The sequence below is a fragment of the Heterodontus francisci genome, chromosome 26 (genome assembly GCF_036365525.1).
Source record: "Heterodontus francisci isolate sHetFra1 chromosome 26, sHetFra1.hap1, whole genome shotgun sequence".
NCBI lineage: Eukaryota > Metazoa > Chordata > Chondrichthyes > Heterodontiformes > Heterodontidae > Heterodontus > Heterodontus francisci.
This window is the reverse complement of record NC_090396.1, coordinates 46,949,188-46,972,238: the sequence shown is the minus strand read 5'-3', so window position 1 is coordinate 46,972,238 and position 23,051 is coordinate 46,949,188. Positions and strand designations below refer to the sequence as shown.

Sequence of the window (23,051 nt, the reverse complement as noted above, 5' to 3'; positions counted from 1 at the left end):
CTTTCCTCCTCTTGCCAGAGTGGAATCACCTTAAGAGTTCAAAATATTCGACAGCCACCACCAGTTCTGTGAACTGATCTAAATAGCCTAAAACCACAATGCAAAAGCCACAACAAAATGTCTCTTGTATTTTACTTCCACCTCTGTAACATTTGCTGCCTCTGCCCTGTCTCAGAATATCTGCTGCTGAAACCCTCCTTTATGCTTTTGTTAGCTGAAGACTTGATTATTCCAGTGCTCTCTGGGCCAGCCTCCCAACTTCCACCTTCCGTAAGCTTGAGCTCCATACAAAAACTCCGCTGCCCATCATCCATTACCCCTGTCTTCGCTGACCTGCATTGGCTCCTGGTCCATCAATGCCTTGATTTGAAAATTCTCATCATCGTGTTTATATCTCTCCATGTCCTTGCCCCTCCCTATCTATGTAACCTTCTCCAGCCCTACTACCCTCTGAGATCTCTGTGTTCCTGCAAATGTGATCGCTTGAGCATCCTTTCACCTGCCATCGTCTTGATGACATCTTTTGACCCCGAGTTGCATATGTTCATTAGGGTCCGGCCTGATTTCGGTGGGAGCTCCAGCCACCTCAACCAAGGTTCATCCGAAAATCGAAATGGGAGGGCGCTCAGTGCAAGCCAGCACTGCCTTCTGCATGTGCTTTTCATCTTTCTAGTGTCCTGTTTTTAAGTGTAACCAGTGGAATTCAGTAGCTGTAATACACTTTCGGCTGTCCTGAGGAAATGATAGGTGCCACATAAATGCGTTCTTTCTTCTTTCTTCCTGCAGCATTAATAACGAGCTAGAAACCTATAGATTTGGGTCATCAGCCAGTCGACTGTTATACCTTTAATATTTATATCCAATCAAAATATCCATTTACAATTTTTAAAGAAATGGTTCACAGTGGTGTAAGGATGGTCTTTTACTTATTTCTTAATGCTAATTGAAAAAATGTATTGATTAGTAACAGGCTTTGCTGTTTAACACAGATTAGTTGGCTTTTCTTAAATATTGTTTCTTGCCTGATAATACCTGAGGGTTTGGTTAACAAAGTGCTGGATCTAGGCTTGGCTGACTGGGAGTGCAGGGGGAGTCAAACTCAAGATCTCACTGACTTGGCAGGAGGGCGTCTGAGCTGAGAACTGGGGAATGCTGACGTACCTAGACCAAACCGCAAGACAGGAGCCGTACAGAGTTACAGGCCGAAACCGGAAGCCAAAAGTGGACGATAGATGATCATGTGAGTGAAAATGAGGTGGCCCTCCAAAGCCACCTTGCCTGACATAACATGACCCCCCCCAGCCATTTCCCCCACCATCCCGATACCGAATGGCTCTGTCACTGCAAACACATCATGAGTGGAGTTTGGGGAAGGTGATGCTTCAGTACGTTACCTCTTAATGCTGAAAAGCCTTTGATAGTGTCAAATAGGCAGATCTCCTCTCTACCCTTCAACCATTTCTGGTGGGCTTATCATCTAAAAGATATTTTCCTTCCAGCAAAGAGTGGGCCATACAGACCAGCAAGTTCTAGGGTCAACTCAGTGTCTGTGTAGAATTAGCTAGTACCAGTGCTGCTGGTCCAATTGATCACAAAGGCAAAAACATAGACATTCCTGGCTTAGACACTAAAGCCAGGATATAATCCCAATGACGGGGGTCTTGGTGGCGGGACAGAAGGTAGGGGGAAACTCTGCCTCGGACTTCTGTCGGACCCGAGTACAATTTCACGGCAGGCAGCAAATTAACTGCTCTCTGTCGGGGATGCCGTCCTTTAAGGAATGATCTCCCACCTCCAGAGTTGCTGACCAATCGGAAGGCTAGCAGCTCTGCAGTATTGGCAGCACCACTGGGTGTGGTGGCAACTGCCAGTACTGCAGGAGACCCTGCAGAAGAAAAATGTCGGAGACCCCAGGATGCAGATTCGTGGGGTCAGGGTTGTCGGGGCCAATCAGGCAGCCCCCGGCTCAGGGGATGGGGTTGGGGGAAATGTTGGTGAGGGTGGGAGTGGTGGTGGTCTTGCAGTGGGGGCGGCCATCACTGCTGAAGTGGCTCTCCGGGGGCCATGGACTTCCCCCAGGGGAGGGAAACCCCCACCCCTCACAAGTCTGCTAGGAGGCCGTCAGGTCTCACCTGGACATTAATTGACTACTTAAGGACCTCAATTGGCCTGGGGTGGAAGGCCGTCCTGAGCCTACCCTGCCCCAGACAAAATGGCAGGGGGCCCGGGACAACATTGGGCACGCAGTCCAACTCCATCCCTTGTCATTTTGTGTGTCCCCCTGCCTCTGTTCCTCTCTCCAAGGGCAGGATAAAATCCTGCCTTGAGTGTCGGTTGGCTATTTGTACAATAACCAGGCCAAATCTTGTCTTTACCCAATATATGCTCGAAGTGACAGGGAGTGGAAAATTGGCTGTCTTTCCTTGCTGAAAAGTGCTTATGTTTAGTTTTAGTTTAGAGATACAGCACTGAAACAGGCCCTTTGGCCCACCGAGTCTGTGCCGACCATCAACCACCCATTTTATACTAATCCTACACTAATTCCACATTACTACCACATCCCCACCTGTCCCTATATTCCCCTACCACCTACCTATACTAGGGGCAATTTATAATGGCCAATTAACCTATCAACCAGCAAGTCTTTGGCATGTGGGAGGAAACCGGAGCACCCGGAGGAAACCCACGCAGTCACAGGGAGAACTTGCAAACTCCACACAGGCAGTACCCAGAATTGAACCCAGGTCGCTGGAGCTGTGAGGCTGCGGTGCTAACCATTGCGCCACTGTGCTGCCATATGTATATATATACACCAGGTTCCAGTTTCTGATGAGGATGGAGACCCTGACGGATGTATGCTTTTGCTTGTTTCCTTCACCAACTGTTGAATTTGTATGGTTAAAATTTGCTCTTGAACTCCTGCTAAGAAGGTTGTGCACTCCTCTCTGTTAGTGCAGACAGTGTATGGTGTCACATTGCATGAGACCTTTATTTAAAACCAGAGACTGATATTTTGTTGTGTCATAATTATTCAGTTTATGCTGCTGAGGGAAATTTTGTTTTCGTGCCTTGGTGGATCAAGTAGCTGAGTGCTGACATGCCAAATCGACGATCTTCAGGGGTGCAGCCAGTCGAGGCCAGCTCACTTCCCCACAGGGAGGGAGGAAAGGATAATTACAGGGTGCTTTGCCCTGCACAGCTCCTGTACTCATTCTGCCAGCTGCTTCAAGCACAGCTTTGGAAAAGGACTGAGGGCAGATTGGCTGACGACCGGCAAATAACACTGACAAAGAAAAAGAGAAAAACAAGCGGTTTTAATGTGGAGCCAAGTGGAGCGCTTTTGCATCTCGTTGCTCTACATTCAGGGACCTTTTAAAAAAAGAAGTCCCTTTTTAGTGGCAGCCTGCAGCTTTGAGGACTGCTGCTTAGGCTGCATGTAGACCTGGTTTCCCTGAGCGCATTCGGCCTAGCATCGGCTGTGTTCCAGGATTTTCCTCTCCCCGGTTCCCTTCTGTCCCTTCTTCATCCCCCCTTCCTTGCCTCCTCCATCCCTCCTCCTCCTCGTCCCTCTCCCATCTTCATCCTCTTTGCTTTCTCTTCCTTCCCTCTGCATTGGTTCCATTATGCTCCACATTCTAACCCCACTTGTCCTGAAACATTCAAATTGGCTTTTCAAGCTGAGGTAACATAGGAAATAGGAGTAGGAGTAGGAGTAGGCCATTCACTCCTCGAGCCTGCTCCACCATTCAACTAGATCATGTCTGAACTTCTACCTCAACACCATTTTCCCGCACTATCCCCAGATCCCTTGATAACTTTAATATCTAGAAATCTATCGATCTCGGTCTTGCATATACGCAATGGCATAGGCTCCCCAACTCTCTGGCTAGAGAATTCCAAAGATTCACCACCCGCTGTGTGAAGAAATTCCTCCTCATCTCAGTCCTAAATGGCCTACCCCTTCTTCTGAGACTGTGTTCCTTGGCTCTAGACCGCACCCCACCCCCCCAAGCCAGGGGAAAACATCTTTCCTGCATCTACCCTGTCGAGCCCTGTAAGAATTTTGTTTGCTTCAATGAGATCACCTCTCATTCTTCGAAACTCTAGAGAATATAGGCCCAGTCTCCTCAATCTCTCCTCATAGAACAACCCCACCATCCCAGAAATCAATCTGGTGAACCTTCATTGCACTCCCTCTATGGCAAGTATATCCTTCCTTAGGTAAGGAGACCAAAACTGGACACAATACTCCAAGTGCGGTCACACCAATGCTCTGTACAATTGCAGCAAGACTTCTTTACTCCTGCACTCAAATCCTCTTGCAATAAAGTCCAACATATCACTTGCCTTCCTAATTGCTTGCTGTACCTGCATGTTAGCTTTCAGTGACTTATGAACAAGGACACCCAGGTCCATTTGGACATCAACACTTCCCAATCTCTCACCATTTAAGAAATACTCGGCATTTCTGTTTTTCCTACTAAAGTGGATAACTTCACATTTTTCCATATTATATTCCATCTGCATGTTCTTGCTCACTCACTTAGCATGTCTAAATCCTCTTAAAGCCTCTTTGCATCTTCCTCACAGCTCACATTCCCAGTTTTGTATCATCAGCAAACTTGGAAATATTACATTTGGTCCCCACATCCAAATCATTGATATAAATTGTGAATAGCTGGGGCCCAAGCACTGATCCTTGCGGTACCCCACTAGTCACAGTCTGCCAGCCTGAGAATGACCTGTTTATTGCTCGGCCAAAATGTTACGTCGGGGCGGAGGCCCTACCCACCAGCCAAAAAGTCGGTGGCGAGCCCACCTCCACCCAGCCTGGGAGCCATGCAGTGATTTTATGTGCTCCAACCTCTTAATTGGCTTTGGGTGGGACTTCCACGCCTTTGAGGGAGGAGGAAAAGTACCGCCTCCAAGAGCTGCCGGCCATCAGTTGGCTGGCAGCTCTCAGTCCCAGCAGCGCCACTGGGAGCAGTGGCCACTCGTGAGACTGCACCCAGTGTGAGGTGCAGCTCTTGAGGAGGCCCCAGAATTTAGGTAAATGTGTGGGGCCTCAGCGGGGACAATCAGCTGGGCCTGGGTGAGGCACGGGGGGGTTGGATGGGGGGTGGGGAATGTTCTCCAGTGGGGGCAGCTTGTGCTTCTCCTTGGGACACATGGTGCCTGATCAGGAGGGAAACCCCCAACCTACAAAGAGGCCGCCAAGTTTTAATGGGCAGCCTCCTGAGCTGCTGCGCCACCCGTCCGCTGCTGGTAATATACCAGCAGCAGCAGGAGAAGGCCCTTAAGTGGCAATTAATTGACCATTTAAGAGCTTTAATTGGCCTGAGGCAGGTGGGCAGTTTATCAGCTCCCCTGCCACTTATAAAATTGCAGTGGGGGTGGGAAGGCAATGGGAACGGCAACACCTGCCTTCCACAAAATTTTGCACCCCTTCCCCCTCCCCCTCCCTAGCTCCAGTCCGCTCCCACGGTGCTTAAAATTATGGCCCTACTCTCTGTTTTCGGTCCATTAACTAATTCTCAATCCATGAACCAATTCTCAATCCATATGATTCAGTGTTGCTACTCTCTGGAAAGTGATGAGACACAATCTGTAGTCCCTTACAAAAGGGCCTGGGTTTGGAGGTGGGTGGGGCTATAAAATTGGGGCCAGGATGCTGGTTCCTTGCCTCCATCCCGCCTCTGGGCCATTTTGGCAGAGGCAGCTTTGGGGCTGGCAAGGTTAATGGCCCCCATGCAGCGGAATGCCAATTTGGCTTGTTAAGAGCCTAATTAAATCCAGTTAAAGGAGGCTGGCTGGCACTTTCCAGTCGGACCCCAGTGTCCCGCATCAGCGGGGGCCAGATAAGGTGCCTGGAGGCGGACACCTGGCAGCAGGCTGTCGGGCCACTGCACCAGGCAGGAGCAGAGGCCCAACCTGCCCGCCTGGGTGCAGAGGAACCGCCGGCCGTCATGTAGCGTTCAAACCCGACCCCCCCGCCCACCCACACCCCACCCACAGTGGTAGCCTCTCTATTGAATCTTGAATTAAAAAATAAAGAAGTTGGAGAGAGGGCACCACCATGTTGAAGCACCCACTCTGTTACTTACCTTCCATTACAGCCTGCTGTTCCTCTCAAGCTGGAAGGCTTCTGATTGGCCTACCAGCTCCGAGAGCCAGTCCATCAGCCTTAATTGGATGGAGAACCTGTCTCCGTGCCACGTAAGGGGGCACCCGCATCAAAATCCCAATGAGTGACTGTTCACCCCCCAAGGTATGCAGAACCTGGAAACAGTCCCAACTTCTGTTTCACACCCCCGGAGTGAAAATCCAGCTTAAGGAGTCCTTGATTATAGCAGTACCATTGGCAGGAGGTGCTGAAAAGGGTAAAAAAGAATTTGATATGAATTGAATAATTATGTCTCAGTATACTTTAAGAATTTAAATGGTTTCCTGCCTCTAATTGGTTTGATATTGGAAGGGAGGGAATGGAAGAAGCGGTAAACTTGAAATGACTGCTTGATGTTGAATTCTCTAACTTATGTTCCTGTAACTTAGCCAGTGATTCATCTAGGTTGTTCCGCACTCAATGTGCTGGTTTACTGAAAGTAGTAAAATGCACCTTCACTCTTTGTCTGCTCACCTGCATTGGCCATCCAATGAGTATAAGTTGCCATTTTTCCACAAATTTGCAGATTTTATGCCAGTAAATATTTTGTTTTGTTCTGGTGAGTAATAGTTCTTGTCAATTATTCCCCTCACTTGTTACCCTTTTCCTCTTCTCCTGAAACCATTGACTCGTTACTGCCTTACATTTCCACAGGCAGCAAGTACCATTGGCACCTCGCCCCATTATTCCATGCTAGCCATGAGAGGGGGTTGTTGGTGAGATACATGCCTATGAGTGGACTATTGCCATTGAGCTCCATTCTGTCCTCATATTCAGTGAGCTTACAGACATATGTGTACTGTCAAGGTCGCTGGATAGCGAGTTTGAACTGAAACCCAAGCAAATTTCTTCCCCCACCCTAGGGCTTTGAGGTCAGTTATAGTGCTCTTGCCACCACACGGCTGAGATCTGCAAAGCCAGTACTGACTGGGAATTCAACCTGGGACCTTCTTTAAAATTGACAGGGTAGGTGCTGCGAGGCTGTTTCCCCTGGCTGGGGAGTCTAGAACTAGGGATCACAGTGTCAGGATAAGGGTTTGGCCATTTCGGACCTAGTTGAGGAGAAATTCCTTCACTCAGGTTTGTGAATCTTTGCACGTCTCTACCCAAGAGGACTGTGAGTATATTCAAGATTGAGATTGTTGACACTAGAGGAATCGAAGGATATGGAGATATGGCTGGGAAAGTGGGGTTGAGATAGAATATCAGCCATGACCTTATTTAATGGCAAAGCTGGCTCAAGGTGCTGTACAGCGTACTCCTGCTCCTATTTCTTACATTCTTAGGGCAATTTTTCAGATAGTGTCACTGCAGATTTTAAATTGTTGGTTTTTGCACTAGGTTACAGTTAAGTGATGATAAACGATTACTTACAAAACAATTAATAAAAGTAGGTTATGCACTATTCAGCAAAATTTTATTTTCTGACAGTGCACAGAAAGAAACACGGAGAACATTTCACAGGAAAACACAGGACCTTCTTTCTAAACAGTAGATAAGGATCTGGGAGCACTCGATGGTATTTCCTTTCCTTCCCGTTCTCGCTCTTATCCTATGTTCAGATTTGATAGTTCCCTTTCATTTAACAAATAATTCAATTTTTCTGTATGTTTTCCTTTTTTTAAATGGGCTGTTAAGAATGTTTTTTAGACATCATAGGATGTACATTCATGCAAATATTTTGTGAAGCTATTATACATATTGGTGCACATTCATGTACATTTTGTGAACAATCATTGTACAATTAAGGGCATGGCTGCATAGATATCTTGTCAGCTCATTGTATACTTAGATGTATAATCACACAAATTAAATGAGAGTGTACATTCCCATGCAGTGTTTATAAAGTCACTGCGCGTCCTGACTATATGTGCCTGTGAGAAGAATGTGTCTCCACATCAGGCTGCTTGTAGCAGGAGCAATGCAGGTTGAGGGGCCAAGGCAACTGGTTTGGGGCCTTGGCTCTGTGGTTACTTAGGGCAGAGGAAGGGTCCTGAGTACTGGTGGTCAACTTGATTGGCCACAGGAGGCACGAAACCCAATGAGAGAAGGGTGGTTGTTGTTGAATGGGTTTCCAGTATTGGCCCCAGACTGCCTGTTATTTCTCAGGTGTTGGATTTTATCTGCAGCACTCAATGAATATTTCATGGCTACATTTTTTAGTTATGAAAGAGAAATCTTGAGCTGATGTTATAAACTGTGCATCGGTGTCGAGAAGACACCGTTTCAGTTCAACCTGAAGAGCTCGATTTATTTTTATCTGCTAAAATTCATTCATAAACTTTAGATTGCAAGGAAAAGTTCCTAACGGATTAGCAACATAAACAGAAAAACCAACAGGAAACTTTCATTTGTGTGGGTGGACACCACCACCTGCTGTACAAAGAGATGCACTGCACAAAATCGAGTGTTGTCCTCTTGTCTCCTGCTCATCATTGTTCTACAGAAGTGAAACAACCTAGGGGCGAAGTTCCTCACAATCTAAGGAAGTTACACCCATGACATGCCATTATTTCACTGAAAAATTGAGGAAGATTGGGCTCAGAGTATTATTAGATTGCATCAAATGCAAATTTCCTCAATCTTATTAACAGTGCAAATCTTATACCAATCAATACCCCTCAGAGCTTATTTGCATAAGCTGCACTTTTGAAGTAAACAGGAGTTTCCTGGGTTTACACTGTTGCGGTGGAGAAACCTTACACCCAAAATAATTCAATTTAACAGCTCCTTTTAGCACTTGGTTTAAGTGAGTGAGGAGTTGGTGAGCTGAAGAGGGCATGTGAAACCTCAGAAGCAATTGAGTCATTTAGGAAATGATAAATAGGATGTCGCACCATAAGATAACCTGGAAAGATTTGAAGGAGCCTACCAGAGAGGCCCGTGCATTCAATCACTGGCTCACCTAAACGCTGGAACAGGTAATTATCCCTGCTATTGCATGAGGTGGAAAGGTACAGCTCAGGAAAGCAAAGCAGCATGGGGAGATGCTGGCGTAGTGGTAATGTCACTGACTAGTAATCCAGAGGCCTGGGCTAATGCCCTAGGGACACGGGTTCATATCCCACCTCGGTAGCTGGTGGAATTTAAATTCAATTAATTAAAATCTGGATGTGAAAAGCTAGTCTCAGTAATGGTGCCATGAAACTATCATCAACTGTCGCAAAAACCCGTCTGGTTCTCTAATGCCCTTTAGGGGAAGGAAATCTGCTGTCCTTACCTGGTCTGGCACATGTGACTCCAGACCCACAACAATGTGGTTGATGCTTAACTGTCCTCTGAAATGGCCTAGCAAGCCACTCAGGTAAAGGGCAATTAGAGATGGGCAACAAATGCTGGCCTTGCCAATGATGCCCACATCCCAAGAAAGAATAAAAGAAAGCATATTTGCAGAAGATGATGGCAACACCTGAAAGGGGGAGGTGGCCTTGACTGCCACTTTAAGTGCTGCAGGTTGGCTGCTAATGGCATTGCAGCAGCAGTTTGCAGATTTGAACTGACTTCATTCCAACTCAGAGTCACTTTGTGATGGCCATTGCCAGGTAAGTATGTCAGGTTCTGCCAATACATTCTGGGTGCGACGGAGATGGGTGATGGCCACAGGAAATCCAATGGGGTAGCGGAGCCATACCATCAGCTCTGCCTCCTCTGTCACCCATGGGCTTTGCACGGGGTGGACAGGGCTTCAGTTCACATCAGCCCCAGCCCTAACCACAGCGGTGAGCTACAATTCCTGCAAAATCAGTAACTTATTGAGGGGAAGATCAGCCAGATTTCCAGCTTCTGAGCCATATACGGCAGTCCTTGCTGAAATCATGCTTTGTGGATGTGGGATAAGGATGGTGGTGATGCCTCCTGCAGTTGAGTAGCCATCAACATTCACAGTGCCCAGGATTAAATCTAGGACCTTCCTGGTCTACACAGCTCAGCTACTTAGTTGCTTGACACACTGAGCCATCAAGGGAGCCACAGTTATCCCAGTTGGTACCTTGCGAAAAGACCTGCCGGCTGAGTGCGCAGAAAACATATCCAGCAGTAGCATATTTCCCAAGAGTCAGATGCTTCTGAATCAGTTCTCAGTCCAGTCCAAAGTCACAGCTTTCATTAAATTGAATGGAACTACTTCAGGACTCAAGTAACTTTTCCTTGTCAGTGCGAAAATGAGAGCGGTGGGTGGGTTGGGGTTGGGGTGGGGGGTGGGGGGGGCGCGTGGTTTGGTTGTTCAAGAGCAAAGGGACCTAAAATAACTTTTCAATCATATAGCAATCTTTTAAAAAAATAAACATAGGAGAGAGAATGGAATATGCTGCTGAAAAATTCCTTTACATTTAATCAGCGTTCTTGTAAACAAAATGTTTTTAAAATTGATATTCTTCACTTTACATTAAATCCCCGGGTCACATACGACTGAAAATCTAGTAAAGAACAGATAATCCTCATTGGATCAGCTGCTTTCTCTTTCATGCTTTTTCTTAATTCCCATCCAATTCTGCTGTTGCCTTCATTTCTCTGAGTGTCAGCTCAGGTTACCAAATCGTTGCCAGTATTGATGTGACAGAATATACTTTAATGCTGCTCCCCCAATGTTGCGTGCAAGTTAGTGCCTATGGTCTTCAATGCTGACCTTTGGGAAGTTCCTGTGCAACCTAGACATTAGCAAATGAAAAGTTTCTTTTACAGGTAGGCTGGGACTCTATCAGAACTGACTGGAGTTTTTACATTTGCCCTCAAGATTTCTCCCTCTTTCTTTTCTTCCTGAAGGTGTTGGCTGTTGCCAGTTTATGGTTCCACATGTGCCAGCAGCCCTCCACCACCTCACCCAAGTGGTCATTTTTCATATGAGAGCTAGTCAACAAGGTAGTGCATCACATGTGAGCCTGATTCTGTCCTCATCCCAATGCCCATGAATAGACATTCCATGATTGTAATTAGAAGCAGGAACCTTGAGTGATTTTCCTCTTCCTGTTACAAAATTGGGAGTCAATTATGATGTCCCTGGCTGAAATCAACATGGATAAAGGACCAAATCTGGGAGCTTCCTGTTATGTACAACACAGCACCGGACAAGTAAAGGGTACATTTTAACACATATAAAAAGATCCTTTTGAAAGTGTTCTAAACTATGTACTGGTGTACTGCTAACTTCCTACGAATAATTATTATTATTGAGCCACAGTTTCGTGGAAAGTTTTACAACACACCTTGAGAGACCATCGCATTGATAGTAGGTCTTGTGGAAAATTTCACTGGGCAACAGCAGAATACATGGCAATGCTACAATGGCATGGAGTCATGTCGAGGTAAAAAAAAAATGCATGCAGTAGTTTGGATAACTTTATAACACAGCATCACATGGTTGAGCCAGCTTGGCAGAGCATGGTACATATGAGTAAGCCATTGAAATGTTCCTTTTCCTAAATGGGGCTGAGGGCCCATTTAAGGATCAGAAATTAATTAGATTAAGTCCAAACTGCCTCTCCATTGGTACAAATTGACAGTACACATTTGCCCTTAATTTCTATTAAAATTATTTCTGCAATCTTAATTTTATAGACCACACAATAATGAATGTAAAGGGGCTAAATGTCTCTTTGGCACAGTGGGGGTGCTCTTCCAAATCTGGGTGCATTGCCGATGCAGACTCGAAAGGAGATTTCACATTGCTTTTGTCAGGCTTGGCACAGTGGCCGAATCCATAAAACACAAATAAAAAGCTTAACAGAAATTCTACATTTTGTTGTGCCGCACATGCTAGCTCAGACAGCTTTGGATTGCTTTGTTATTGTTTCCTCTGGTTGTCTCTGGAGATCACTAAGCTGATCCTAACAAGCACTCACATTCCTCAAGCCCAAAATGAAAATAACACTTTACAAATTACAGGATGTTGATTAAAGTTATGTTTACTGCATTCACCGGGTGCTCTTTTCTCAAACAGGCTCGACAGATGATTTGCATTACAGTTTGTAATGGGAAGGATTTTTCTGCTGCCAGAAAAACCCTTATTTTCCTGTCTTTTCTGAACGAAAGCATTTTAGTAGAGAATATAGGGATAGAATAATGTTGTCGGAAATTGGTATCAAATTCACATGGTTAGCAGCTCGACAAGCAATAACAATAATATGCAGTTATCAAGAATGCAACCATATGCAGCATGGATACTGGTCTCAGACTGGCATCTATCAAGTGTGATGTTCAAAAGCATGTTAGCATTCTAACATTGAAAAGCATTCTTGTCTAACTCAGAAGGTCCAATGGGTGTGCTGGGTACTTTTAATGCTGTGCCACACTGGACTTGGATTATGCTGCACCCAGTGGGAACTAACCATGCTGTGTGGTCTAAGCGCCTGCTTTAATGTAGTGGGAAGTCAGATCAGCCAAGTTAAATATGTCGATACTCAAAACCATTTCACGCTGCCATAACTGCTTTCTAAATCACAGAGTTGCTCATCCTTTATTTTTCTTTATTTAAACTTGCATGTAATTTCTTTATTTTTTTTGTCTTCTTGTACACCTTTTCTTCCCTGTCTTTTGCTTAAGACCTATCAGTCTTCTCCAATTAAGCTGCTTTTTATTCTTTTCCTGCTTATGTTTCTTGCTTTCACTTTTACCTTTTATGTGTTCCTTTTTGCCACTGCATTCCCAGGTCTCTTTTTTCCAGTCTTTCTATCTCTCCCATTTCCCCCCCTCCCCCCCCCCCCCCATGTGTTTATCTTCTGTATTCCGATGGTACCCTCCTCCCTGCTGTCAATCTGGAGAGCACAAGCAGATGGTATGTGTGTGTTGAAGGGGATTTGAGAGTTGCATAAGTCTCAGTTTCAGCCTCTATAATCTGGAATCTGGCTCACAATCCAGCACTCTGAGCCAGCAAGGAGTCTGGGGACAAAGAGATGAGATGTAACTTCAAAATATTCAGAGCTAGCACTCATATCGGAGGAAGAAGAAAAGTTTTTTCACTTTGAATATTGATACCGAGGTAAGCAATGCTCCGTAAACTCCTGAAAGCGTTTGTCTATAGAGACTCTATATAAATATGTAGCAGACATGCCAGGAACGTTACTTTTGTATGACATTACTCAATCCAAGCGAGTTTGCAGCCAGCTCAGTTGCTATTTGCTAACGGCAGGCTAATAGCTGAGCTCAACAGAGGTTAACTCTGTAAAATCGTAGTCACGCTATGTCAATTTGCATTTTATTTTACATTATAACAATTGGCTGCTGGATGATAATTATGTATCGCTTTATTAGTAGTGGTTCTGCGTGATTGTAAGCTATCTAAAGCGCATCTGATAAATGCTTACAAAGAAAAGGAGTTCGGGATGTGTCTCTGATTACACTGGCACAGGAACAAATGGTAGCTTATAGAAAAACATGCCAACCCATTATTTAAATTTTCGTAATAAAGAGGCTTCATTGCTTTACAAATAAACCTTAAAAGTTCCACAGGACCAAACAGGCGTATTGAAATCTCAATTGTCACTAAGTACACCATGATTTTTGTGACAATACACATCTAAGTATTTTTAAAGATGCTTTTCAAAAATAGAAATATTGGCAAAATTACAGGTGTGCAGAGTAACTGTCATGGTGTTCTTCAACTTTTGAGTTGGCATGATGGAGTTCTGGCATAGTTTCGCCAGACGATAAAGCCCCTGAGAGATGTTTTCAGAAATGGAAATAAAGAATTGTTTAGCTGGTTAATGGTACATGTCCTGTTTGAATGTATCTTTTAAATGACAACAATGACTAATGACTCGGCGGTTTCACTGCAGTGTGATTTATGAGATTTGAGTGCTCTGCCTCCCAGGATACAGCGAGCTTGCGTGTCTGGTTTAAGTGCAATCGTTTGTAATTGTACAGTTGTACAGCATTCTGTGAAATGAACTTTTGTTTCACAGAAGCGATAGAACGTTAATAGCATGAAATGCAGTGAGGAAAAGGAAGTGAATTCTGAACATTCTTTCACAGTGTCGAGCTGCGATGCTTTCCAATGCAGGCCTGTTTGATGCAAAAGAGGCTATTAGAGACACAGTTATACAGCACAGAAACAGGCTCGCTAGAGCCCACTGTGTCTGCGCCAAACATCAAGCCTATCTATTCTAATCCAATTTGCCAGCACTTGGCCTGTAGCCTTGTCTGCTATGGCATTTCAAGTGCTCATCTAAATACTTCTTAACTGTTGTGAAGGTTCCTGCCTCTACCACCTCTTCAGGCAGTGTGTTCCAGATTCCAACCACCCTCTGGGTGAAAAAAAGTTTCCTCAAAACCCCTCTAAACCTCCTGCCCCTTACCTTAAATCTATGCCCCCTGGTTATTGGCACCTCCGCTAAGGGAAAAAATTTCTTCCTATCTACCCTATCTATGCTGCTCATAATTTTGTATACCTCAATCAGGTCCCCCCTCAGCCTTCTGTGCTCTAAGGAAAACAACCCTAGCCTATCTAGTCTGTCTTAATAACTGAAATGCTCCAGCCCAGGCAACGTCCTGCCGAATCTCCTCTGCACCCTCTCCAGTGCAATCACATCCTTCCTATAGTGTGGTGCCCAGAACTGTACATAGTACTCCAGCTGTGGCCTAACTAACGTTTTATACAGCTCCATCATAACCTCCCTCCTTTTATATTCTATGCCTCGGTTAATAAAGGCAACTATCCCATATGCCTTCCTAACCACCTTATCTACCTGTGCTGCTGCCTTCAGTGATCTGTGGACAAGGACACCAAGGTCCGTCTGACCTTCTGTACTTCCTAGGGTCCTACCATCCATTGTATATTCTCTTGCCTTGTTCGTCCTCCCAAAATGCATCACCTCACACTTCTCAGGATTAAATTCCATTTGCCACTGCTCTGCCCATCTTGCCAGCCCATCTATATCGTCCTGTAATCTAAGGCTTTCCTCCTCACTATGTACGACATCACCAATGTTTGAGTCATCTGCAAACTTACTGATCATACCTCCTATATTCACATCTAAATCATCAATGTACACTACAAACAGCCAGGGACCCAGCACCGATCCCTGCGGTACCCCACTGGTCACAGGCTTCCAATCGCAAAAACAACGCTCGACCATCACCCTCTGCCTCCGGCCACTCAGCCAATTTTGGATCCAATTTGCCAAATTGCCCTGGATCCCATGGGCTCTTACCTTCTTGACCAATCTCCCATGTGGGACCTTATCAAAAGCCTTACTGAAGTCCATGTAGACAACATCAACTGCTTTACCCTCATCTACACAGCTCGTCACCTCCTCGGAAAATTCAATCAAATTTATATATGGAGAATTCTTAGCAAAGCCACAGAGTGTGGCAAATAATGTAACAAAGTTACAAGTGATTTGTAAAGCTCTTTCTCAGAAGAAGTTTAAGATTCAGTAATTCCCAGTGAGAGTTCTGCTTATATATTTGCTATTTCATTGAATAGAGATTATTATCTGTGATGACTGTTTTAATGGGATACAGCTTTTAAAAGTGTTTGGTGGGGGGTGGCGGGGCGGGGAGAAGAGCTATGGTTATAATGTGCACAAGTGACATAATGACGTGTTTCAAGATGGTTTACATCATTGCCGTGTCTATTTATAGACAAGCAAAATAAGATTGTCCAAACGTGTTTAGGAAGATAATAATTCTTAACTAATGTACAGACCTTAACGCTTCAACCTCCCTTCAGCACTTGCAGAAACCTTTGTTAAAATGGTTTAGTGAAGAAAATCAACTCAGTGTTACAATTATGAGATGTAGGCAGCTGAGCTATGATTGTTCATAACTTATAATGTTTTTTTAAATCAATTTTGTTTTCATCCCTCTTTAACTCTTCCCTTCTCACAAACTTCTGCATCTTGCCAGTCAGCTCTGCCTCCCCTGGTAAGCAGACAGATGCAAACATGCATCATTTTTAATCAATGTGCATTCACTTGAATGGATGCAAAAAGATCTGTGAGTGCCCACATAGAGGATGGTCATTCTCTAAAAGGATAACATGGATGAATGCCATCTTAAAATAATGTTCTCACAACTGAGATGAAAAATAACTGCAGCAGTGACGATGATACATACGAATTAGGAGCAGGAGTAGGCCACTCGGCCCTTTGAGTCTGCTCTGTCATTCAATAAGTTCATGACTGAACTGATTACTCCACACCCCCGATAACCTTCCACCCCCTTGCTGATCAAGAATTGATCTACCTCTGCCTTAAAAATATTCAAAGACTCTGCTTCCACTGCCTTTTGAAGAAGAGAATTCCAAAGACTCACAACTCTCTGAGAGAAAAAATTTCTCCTCATCTCTGTCTTAAATGGACGACCCCCTTATTTTTAAACAGTGACCCATAGTTCTAGATTCTACCACAAGGGGAAAGATCCTTTCCACATCCACCCTGTCAAGACCCCTCAGGATCTTATATGTTTCAATAAAGTTGCCTTTTACTCTTCTAAATTCCAGTGGATACAAGTCTAGCCTGCCCAACCTTTCCTCATAAGACAGCCCACCCATTCCAGGTATTCGTCTAGTAAACCTTCTCTGTACTGCCTCCAACACATTTACGTCCTTCCTTAAATAAGGAGACCAATACTGTACACAGTACTCCAAATGTGGTCTCACCAATGCCCTGTGCAGCTGAAGCATAACCTCCCTCCTTTTGTATTCAATTCCCCTCACGATAAACGATAACATTCTATTAGCTTTCCTAATTACGCGCTGTACCTGCGTACTAACCTTTTGCGATTCATGCACGAGGACACCTAGATCTCTCTGCATCTCAGAGCTCTGCAATCTCTCACCATTCAGATAATATACTTTTTTTTTAATGATAGTTTGTTGCAAGCAGTTAGCCTGTAAACCTTGGCTAGTAATACAAAATCTAGCCCTCTAAATTTTGTAAAGATTAAACAGGAGTGGTCTGGTTTCCAGGAACCAATTAGCAAGATCTCTTAACGTCTTACCTCAGGAGTTTCATCTGATTCCATCAGATGGAAGTTCCCCTATAATTCTTAGGCAATTTCTCAGTGGTCAAATCTCAGAAAAATGCATAGGTTCACTTCCCACACACTCTGTGGCCTCTGTTATTCTGATTAAAACTTGTTTTGAAATGCAATGAAACCTTTGTAACCTTTGACAGATATCCCAATGGCAAATTGTTCTAATGACTTATTCTGTGCCAACTAAGTTAATTAGAAAATAATGTCCTCATAAATAAAAAGCATTTTACGTTCTAGCTTTAAGTAGCTTGAAATGTATTGTTGAAACTATCATTTTCCTATCCGTTGCTGCCTCAGCATTACATCTTCAACATCAGAATAATTCTGAGATTGCCAGTCGGCTACTGCCAACATTAAAATGATAAACTCATTGCTGCAGGCCAATGTCAGTAGCTCCGAGAGGTCTTGCATCATTTTGGATTTGGATTGGCAGCAATATAAATGTTCTCTTTCACTGCATTATTTTTGACCGTTATTAAACAGCAACGCCATGGCAATTTGCCTGTGCAACAGGCATGTAAACAGGATTCTTCTGGTTTAACATGGTGACAGGTCAAAGCTACAGTTTATGCTAGATTGAAAACTAATATGTAACAGCATCCTTTGAATATTATTGTCACGCTGCTTTTACTGGCTAAAGGTGGGATATTAATCCACTGACTCTGGTGTGTGGGGTGGGGGGAGAGGGGGGGTGGTTCGGGCGTTGGATTATAAATTTTGGGCAGCCTGCCCACTGTGGCAGCCAAGAGCTATCTTGAGGCCTGGCCCTCATTGAAATAGAACTGCTGAACTACGCGGTGCAAACAGACATCCTGATTCTCTCCTGCTGTTCCTGGCCCCACAGATAGTGCTTTTAAACATAACTATTCAGGGCCTCTTTGGCTGCATTGCTGGTAAAACCAGTCGAAGGGCAAGTGGCCCAAGCCACTGTCAAAATGGCAGCGGGCTGAGCCTCATTTCGAGGCTGTTACTGCCCCATGAATGCTGATTTTAATGCGTTATAATTGGCCCTTGGCAGCCTTTATAACACTTCTCCCTAGGAGCCCATCAGTACATGTGAGCCAAGACAGTGCCAGGCTCTTCCACCTACACGTGGGTCAGTGGACACAAATCAGACTGGGAGCCAGGGCTGATTTTGCCTCTCCTCAACTCAGGGTAATGGGCAATTATAGTACTCTGACATCTGCCCTAAGTTGGTTCAACTAATTCAGCAAAGACCTTAAATCAAACCTTAAATGTTGTTGATCTGAATAGCTTAGTACTACATGGATAGCACATTTACCCATTTACTGGGATGCTAAATTAAAGTGTTTTAAAAGTAAATTGTAATCCTGTGCCACCATTCTGCCAGAAAGAGCCAATTGGCTTGTTAGTTGATTGTTTTGACCTGTAACGACCTCACCGCAGCTGAACATTGAAAAGAAAGATTGCATTTATATGGCACTTTTATAACCTCAGGACATTCCAAAGTGCTGTACGGCCAATGAAGTATTTTTGAAGTATAGTTGGTGTTGTAATGCTGGAAACGCAGCAGCCAATTTATGCTCAGCAAGGTCCCACAAACAGCAATGTGATTGCGACCAGAAAATCTGTTTTAGTCATGTTGGTGAAGGAATAAATATATACCAGGACATCAGGGAGAACTCTCCTGCTCTTTGAAAGCAAGGTAATAACTTAGGGTCTTTTATATCCATATAAGACAGCAGACAGGGCCTCAGTTTAACATCACATCTGAAGGTGGCATCTTCATTAGTGCAGTACTCCCTCAGTACTGCACTGGGATGTTAACCTAGGTTTTTTGTTCTGAAGGGAGTCTTGAAATCACAACTTTCTGGTTCAGAGGTAAGAACATTACCACTAGGCCACAGCTGACACTCTTAGTGATAATGTCCTGCATATGTATTAGACTAAGTCTCTTCGACTCGCCATATTTTAGCCCCGTCTTTATGGCTGCCCACCAGCTTTGGCGAACGCTGGCAACTGACTCCCACGATTTGTGATCAATGTCACAGGATTTCATGTCGCGTTTGCAGACGCCTTTAAAGTGGAGACATGGACGGCCGGTGGGTCTGATACCAGTGGCGAGCTTGCTGTACAATGTGTCTTTCAGGATCCTGCCATCTTCCATGCGGCTCACATGGCCAAGCCATCTCAAGCGCCGCTGACTCAGTAGTGTGTATAAGCTGGGGATCTTGGCCGCCTCGAGGACTTCTGTGTTGGAGATACGGTCCTGCCACCTGATGCCAAGTATTCTCCGGAGGCAGCGAAGATGGAATGAATTGAGACGTCGCTCTTGGCTGACATACGTTGTCCAGGCCTCGCTGCCATAGAGCAAGGTACTGAGGACACAGGCCTGATACACTCGGACTTTTGTGTTCCGTGTCAGTGCGCCATTTTCCCACACTCTCTTGGCCAGTCTGGACATAGCAGTGGAAGCCTTTCCCATGCGCTTGTTGATTTCTGCATCTAGAGACAGGTTACTGGTGATAGTTGAGCCTAGGTAGGTGAACTCTTGAACCACTTCCAGAGCGTGGTCGCCAATATTGATGGATGGAGCATTTCTGACGTCCTGCCCCATGATGTTCGTTTTCTTGAGGCTGATGGTTAGGCCAAATTCATTGCAGGCAGCCGCAAACCTGTCGATGAGACTCTGCAGGCACTCTTCAGTGTGAGATGTTAAAGCAGCATCGTCAGCAGGAAAAAAGACAGAGGCGCAAGGGGAGAGCCAACTGTGCAACAGCCCCGACAAACAAATTTCTCTGCAGCACCTGTGGAAGAGCCTGTCACTCTAGAATTGGCCTTTATAGCTACTCCAGGCGCTGCTTCACAAACCACTGACCACCTCCAGGCGCTTACCCATTGTCTCTCGAGATAAGGAGGCCAAAGAAGGATGTATTAGACCAGATACCGATATGATTTGGTGCCTCCCATTGCACTATGATGAAAATGAGCAGTGTAACTTGAGCTCTGGCTCCGTTTGCTGTTAAAATGCTGCATGTATTGCACTGGTTAGAGCTGAATGAACCAACATTTAAGGCATTACACATCAGTTATCAATCTGCCATAAAATCAAGCTATAAATTAAATATATTTCTTAAATATCCCTAAGGTGAACCAGAAAAAAATCTGTTAAAATAAACAGTCAAAATAATGTTGTCAAGGACAGCTTTTCTGAAGCTTTTCTACAAAAATAATGAACTACATTAACTTGAATTTATTTATCATATTTGACTCAATTACATCCTACGCCATCAATTTTCCCTTATGCTATTGTAAACATAATGAAAATTTGCACAGTTGGAAGTTTCCATTCCACTGCATGCCATTTTGTTGCTGCTTTTAGACCATATGGTTGTGGGTGTTGATTGTTTTTTTTGGCTGCACTGTTTGTGGAATCAGTCATTTGCAATGACTTAGAAAACTAGATTTTCCCAGGATTTTTTGCCTCACTGTCTTGTCTTCCTGAGTTAGCTTTCAAGTCTAACAGCATTCTGGGTGTACCTATACCACATGGCCTGCAGCGGTTCAAGAAGATGGCTCATCACCACCTGCTCAAGGGCAATTAGGGATGGGCAATAAAAGCTGACCTTGCCAGTGATGCTGGCATCCCAAGCATGAATAATAAAAAAGCTAAACTGCTGAATTCCAATGATCATTAATTTCTTACTTTGCATTAGCATTCACAGTTCACAGCAGTAGAGATTATTATCCAGTTACAAAAGCAAAATACTGCAGATGCTGGAAGTCTGAAATAAAAACAGAAAATGCTGGAAATGCTCAGCAGGTCAGTGAGCAGCTGTGGAGAGAGAAATAGTTAACATTTCAGCTTGATGACTTTCTGTCAGAACTGGAAAACAGTTAGAGATGCCACAGGTTTTAAACAAGTACAGAGAAAGGGAAAAGGGGAAGGTGGAAAAGAACAAAAGGGAAGGCCTGTGATAAGGTGGAAGGCAGGAGACATTCAATGACAAAAAGGATCATGGTGCAAGGCAAAAGGAGATGGTAATGCGACAAGTAAAGAAGCAAAAGGTGGGTTTGGAGGAGGTGTAAATGAGAATTGCTGAATCATTACCAACAGCTTCTGTCTGAATAAATGGGATCAGAGGTTATGATCTGAAATTGTTGAACTCAATGTTCAGTCTGGAAGGCTGTAGAGTGTCAACTGAGTCTGTTCCATTTCCCACACTTCTGCTCTTATCCTTTCCCCTCCCTTCCAGAACCAGGATAGGTATCCCTTGTCCTCACCTTCCACTCACCAACGTCCACATTCAACAGATCATCCTCCACCACCTCCTGTTTGATGCCACCACCAAACACATCTTCCCCTCCTTTCAGCTTTTTGAACGGAACTTTCTCTCTGTGACTCCCCAATCACCCCAATACCTCTTCTCCTTCCCAAAGCTCCTTTCCATGCAAGTGCAGGAGATGTAACACATTCCCTTTTACTTCCTCTGTTTTCACCATCCAGGGTCCCAGAAATTCCTTCCAGGAGAAACAGCCATTTGACTGCACTTCTTTCAACTTAGTGTATTGTATTCGCTGCTCTCGATGAGGTCTCCTCTACACTGGGGAGTCCAAATGCAAATTAGGTGACCACTTTGTGGAACACTTCCTTTCAGTCTGCAAGCGGGACCCTGAGCTTCCAATCACCTGTCATTATAATACTCTGCTCCACTTCCTCTCTGACCTCTCTGTCCTCAGATTCCTACACTGTTCCAATGAAGCTCAATGTAAGCATCTCACTTTCAGTTACATACTTTACAGTCTTCTGGACTCAACATTAAGTTCAAAAATTTCAGATCATAACTTCTGCCTTCAATTTTTTAGCCAGCAGCTGATGGTAATGATTCTGCTGTTCCCATTTACACCTCTATAGGCCCAGCTTTTCTTTCTTTACTTGTCCCATTGCCATCGCCTTTTGTCTTGCACTATCATCCTTTTTGTCCTTTAATCTCTCTCCTGCCTTCCTTTATGTTCTTTCCTCCCTTCCCTTTTTCCCCTGTCTCTGTACTTGCTTAAAACCTATTGCATCTCTAACTTTTTCCAGTTCTGACAAAAGGCCATTGACCTGAAATGTTAACTTTGTTTCTTTCTCCACAGATGCTGCCTGATCTATTATAGTTATCAGATTGTGACAATCTCATGGAGTCCCAGCAGGGACCTGAAGAGGACTTTGAGAGCCAACAAAGATTGGACATGGTTTTCTGCATTTTGCTTGTTAACATCAGGGCCATTAAATAGGTCTTCTGAAAATGGGAAGTTTGCTTTTCAGGTGAGACTCATGGTGCAGCATGAGGATGTACTCAGAGACCAGGATGTTCAGAGGCTTATACATTGTTTGATTTGTGAGAGGATGGGGGAATGGAAGGGGGAATGTGGTAAATAGTTTGAGCAAAATTTATTGGTAAGTTTGTAATTTTTGCTTCGACATGTTTTTATGAGTTAGAAAATAAGTTTGTTATGTGGTAAATTTAAAAATGTAAACATGAATTTATTATTTTTATATTTAGAGATACAGCACTGAAACAGGCCCTTCGGCCCACTGAGTCTGTGCCGACCAACAACCACCCATTTATACTAACCCATATTCCCTACCACCTACACTAGAGGCAATTTGCAACAGCCAATTTACCTATCACCTGCAAGTCTTTGGCGGTGGGAGGAAACTGGAGCACCCGGTGAAAACCCACACGGTCATAGGGGGATCTTGCAAATTCCGCACAGGCAGTACCCAGAACCAAACCCGGGTCCCTGGAGCTGTGAGGCTGCGGTGCTAACCACTGCGCCACTGTGCCGCCCAAATGTTATTCATTTTGAAAAAGTTGACTTAGAAAATGCAAATAATGCTTTAAAAAAAAATTCACATCAAATTGTGAAGATTGCAATTCACATTTCAGCGAGATTTTCTGGTACCCGG

The 23,051-nt window shown here is 44.4% G+C and overlaps 1 protein-coding gene across 2 annotated transcripts in view; it reads left to right on the top strand.

The window, feature by feature from the left end:
• The first annotated feature begins 12,926 nt into the window (after nucleotides 1-12,926).
• Nucleotides 12,927-23,051, top strand: part of c1qtnf1 (C1q and TNF related 1) — a 39,645-nt gene continuing 29,520 nt past the window's right edge. Inside the window, exons 1-2 of one of the 2 annotated variants that reach the window (XM_068058152.1) lie at nucleotides 20,844-20,918; nucleotides 22,235-22,406. In XM_068058152.1, coding sequence (XP_067914253.1) covers nucleotides 20,899-20,918; nucleotides 22,235-22,406 — 192 coding nt within the window. In that variant the 5' untranslated portion in view covers nucleotides 20,844-20,898. Of the gene's footprint in view, nucleotides 13,137-20,843; nucleotides 20,919-22,234; nucleotides 22,407-23,051 lie in introns of those variants that run through there. The other variant, XM_068058153.1, reaches the window with a different exon arrangement.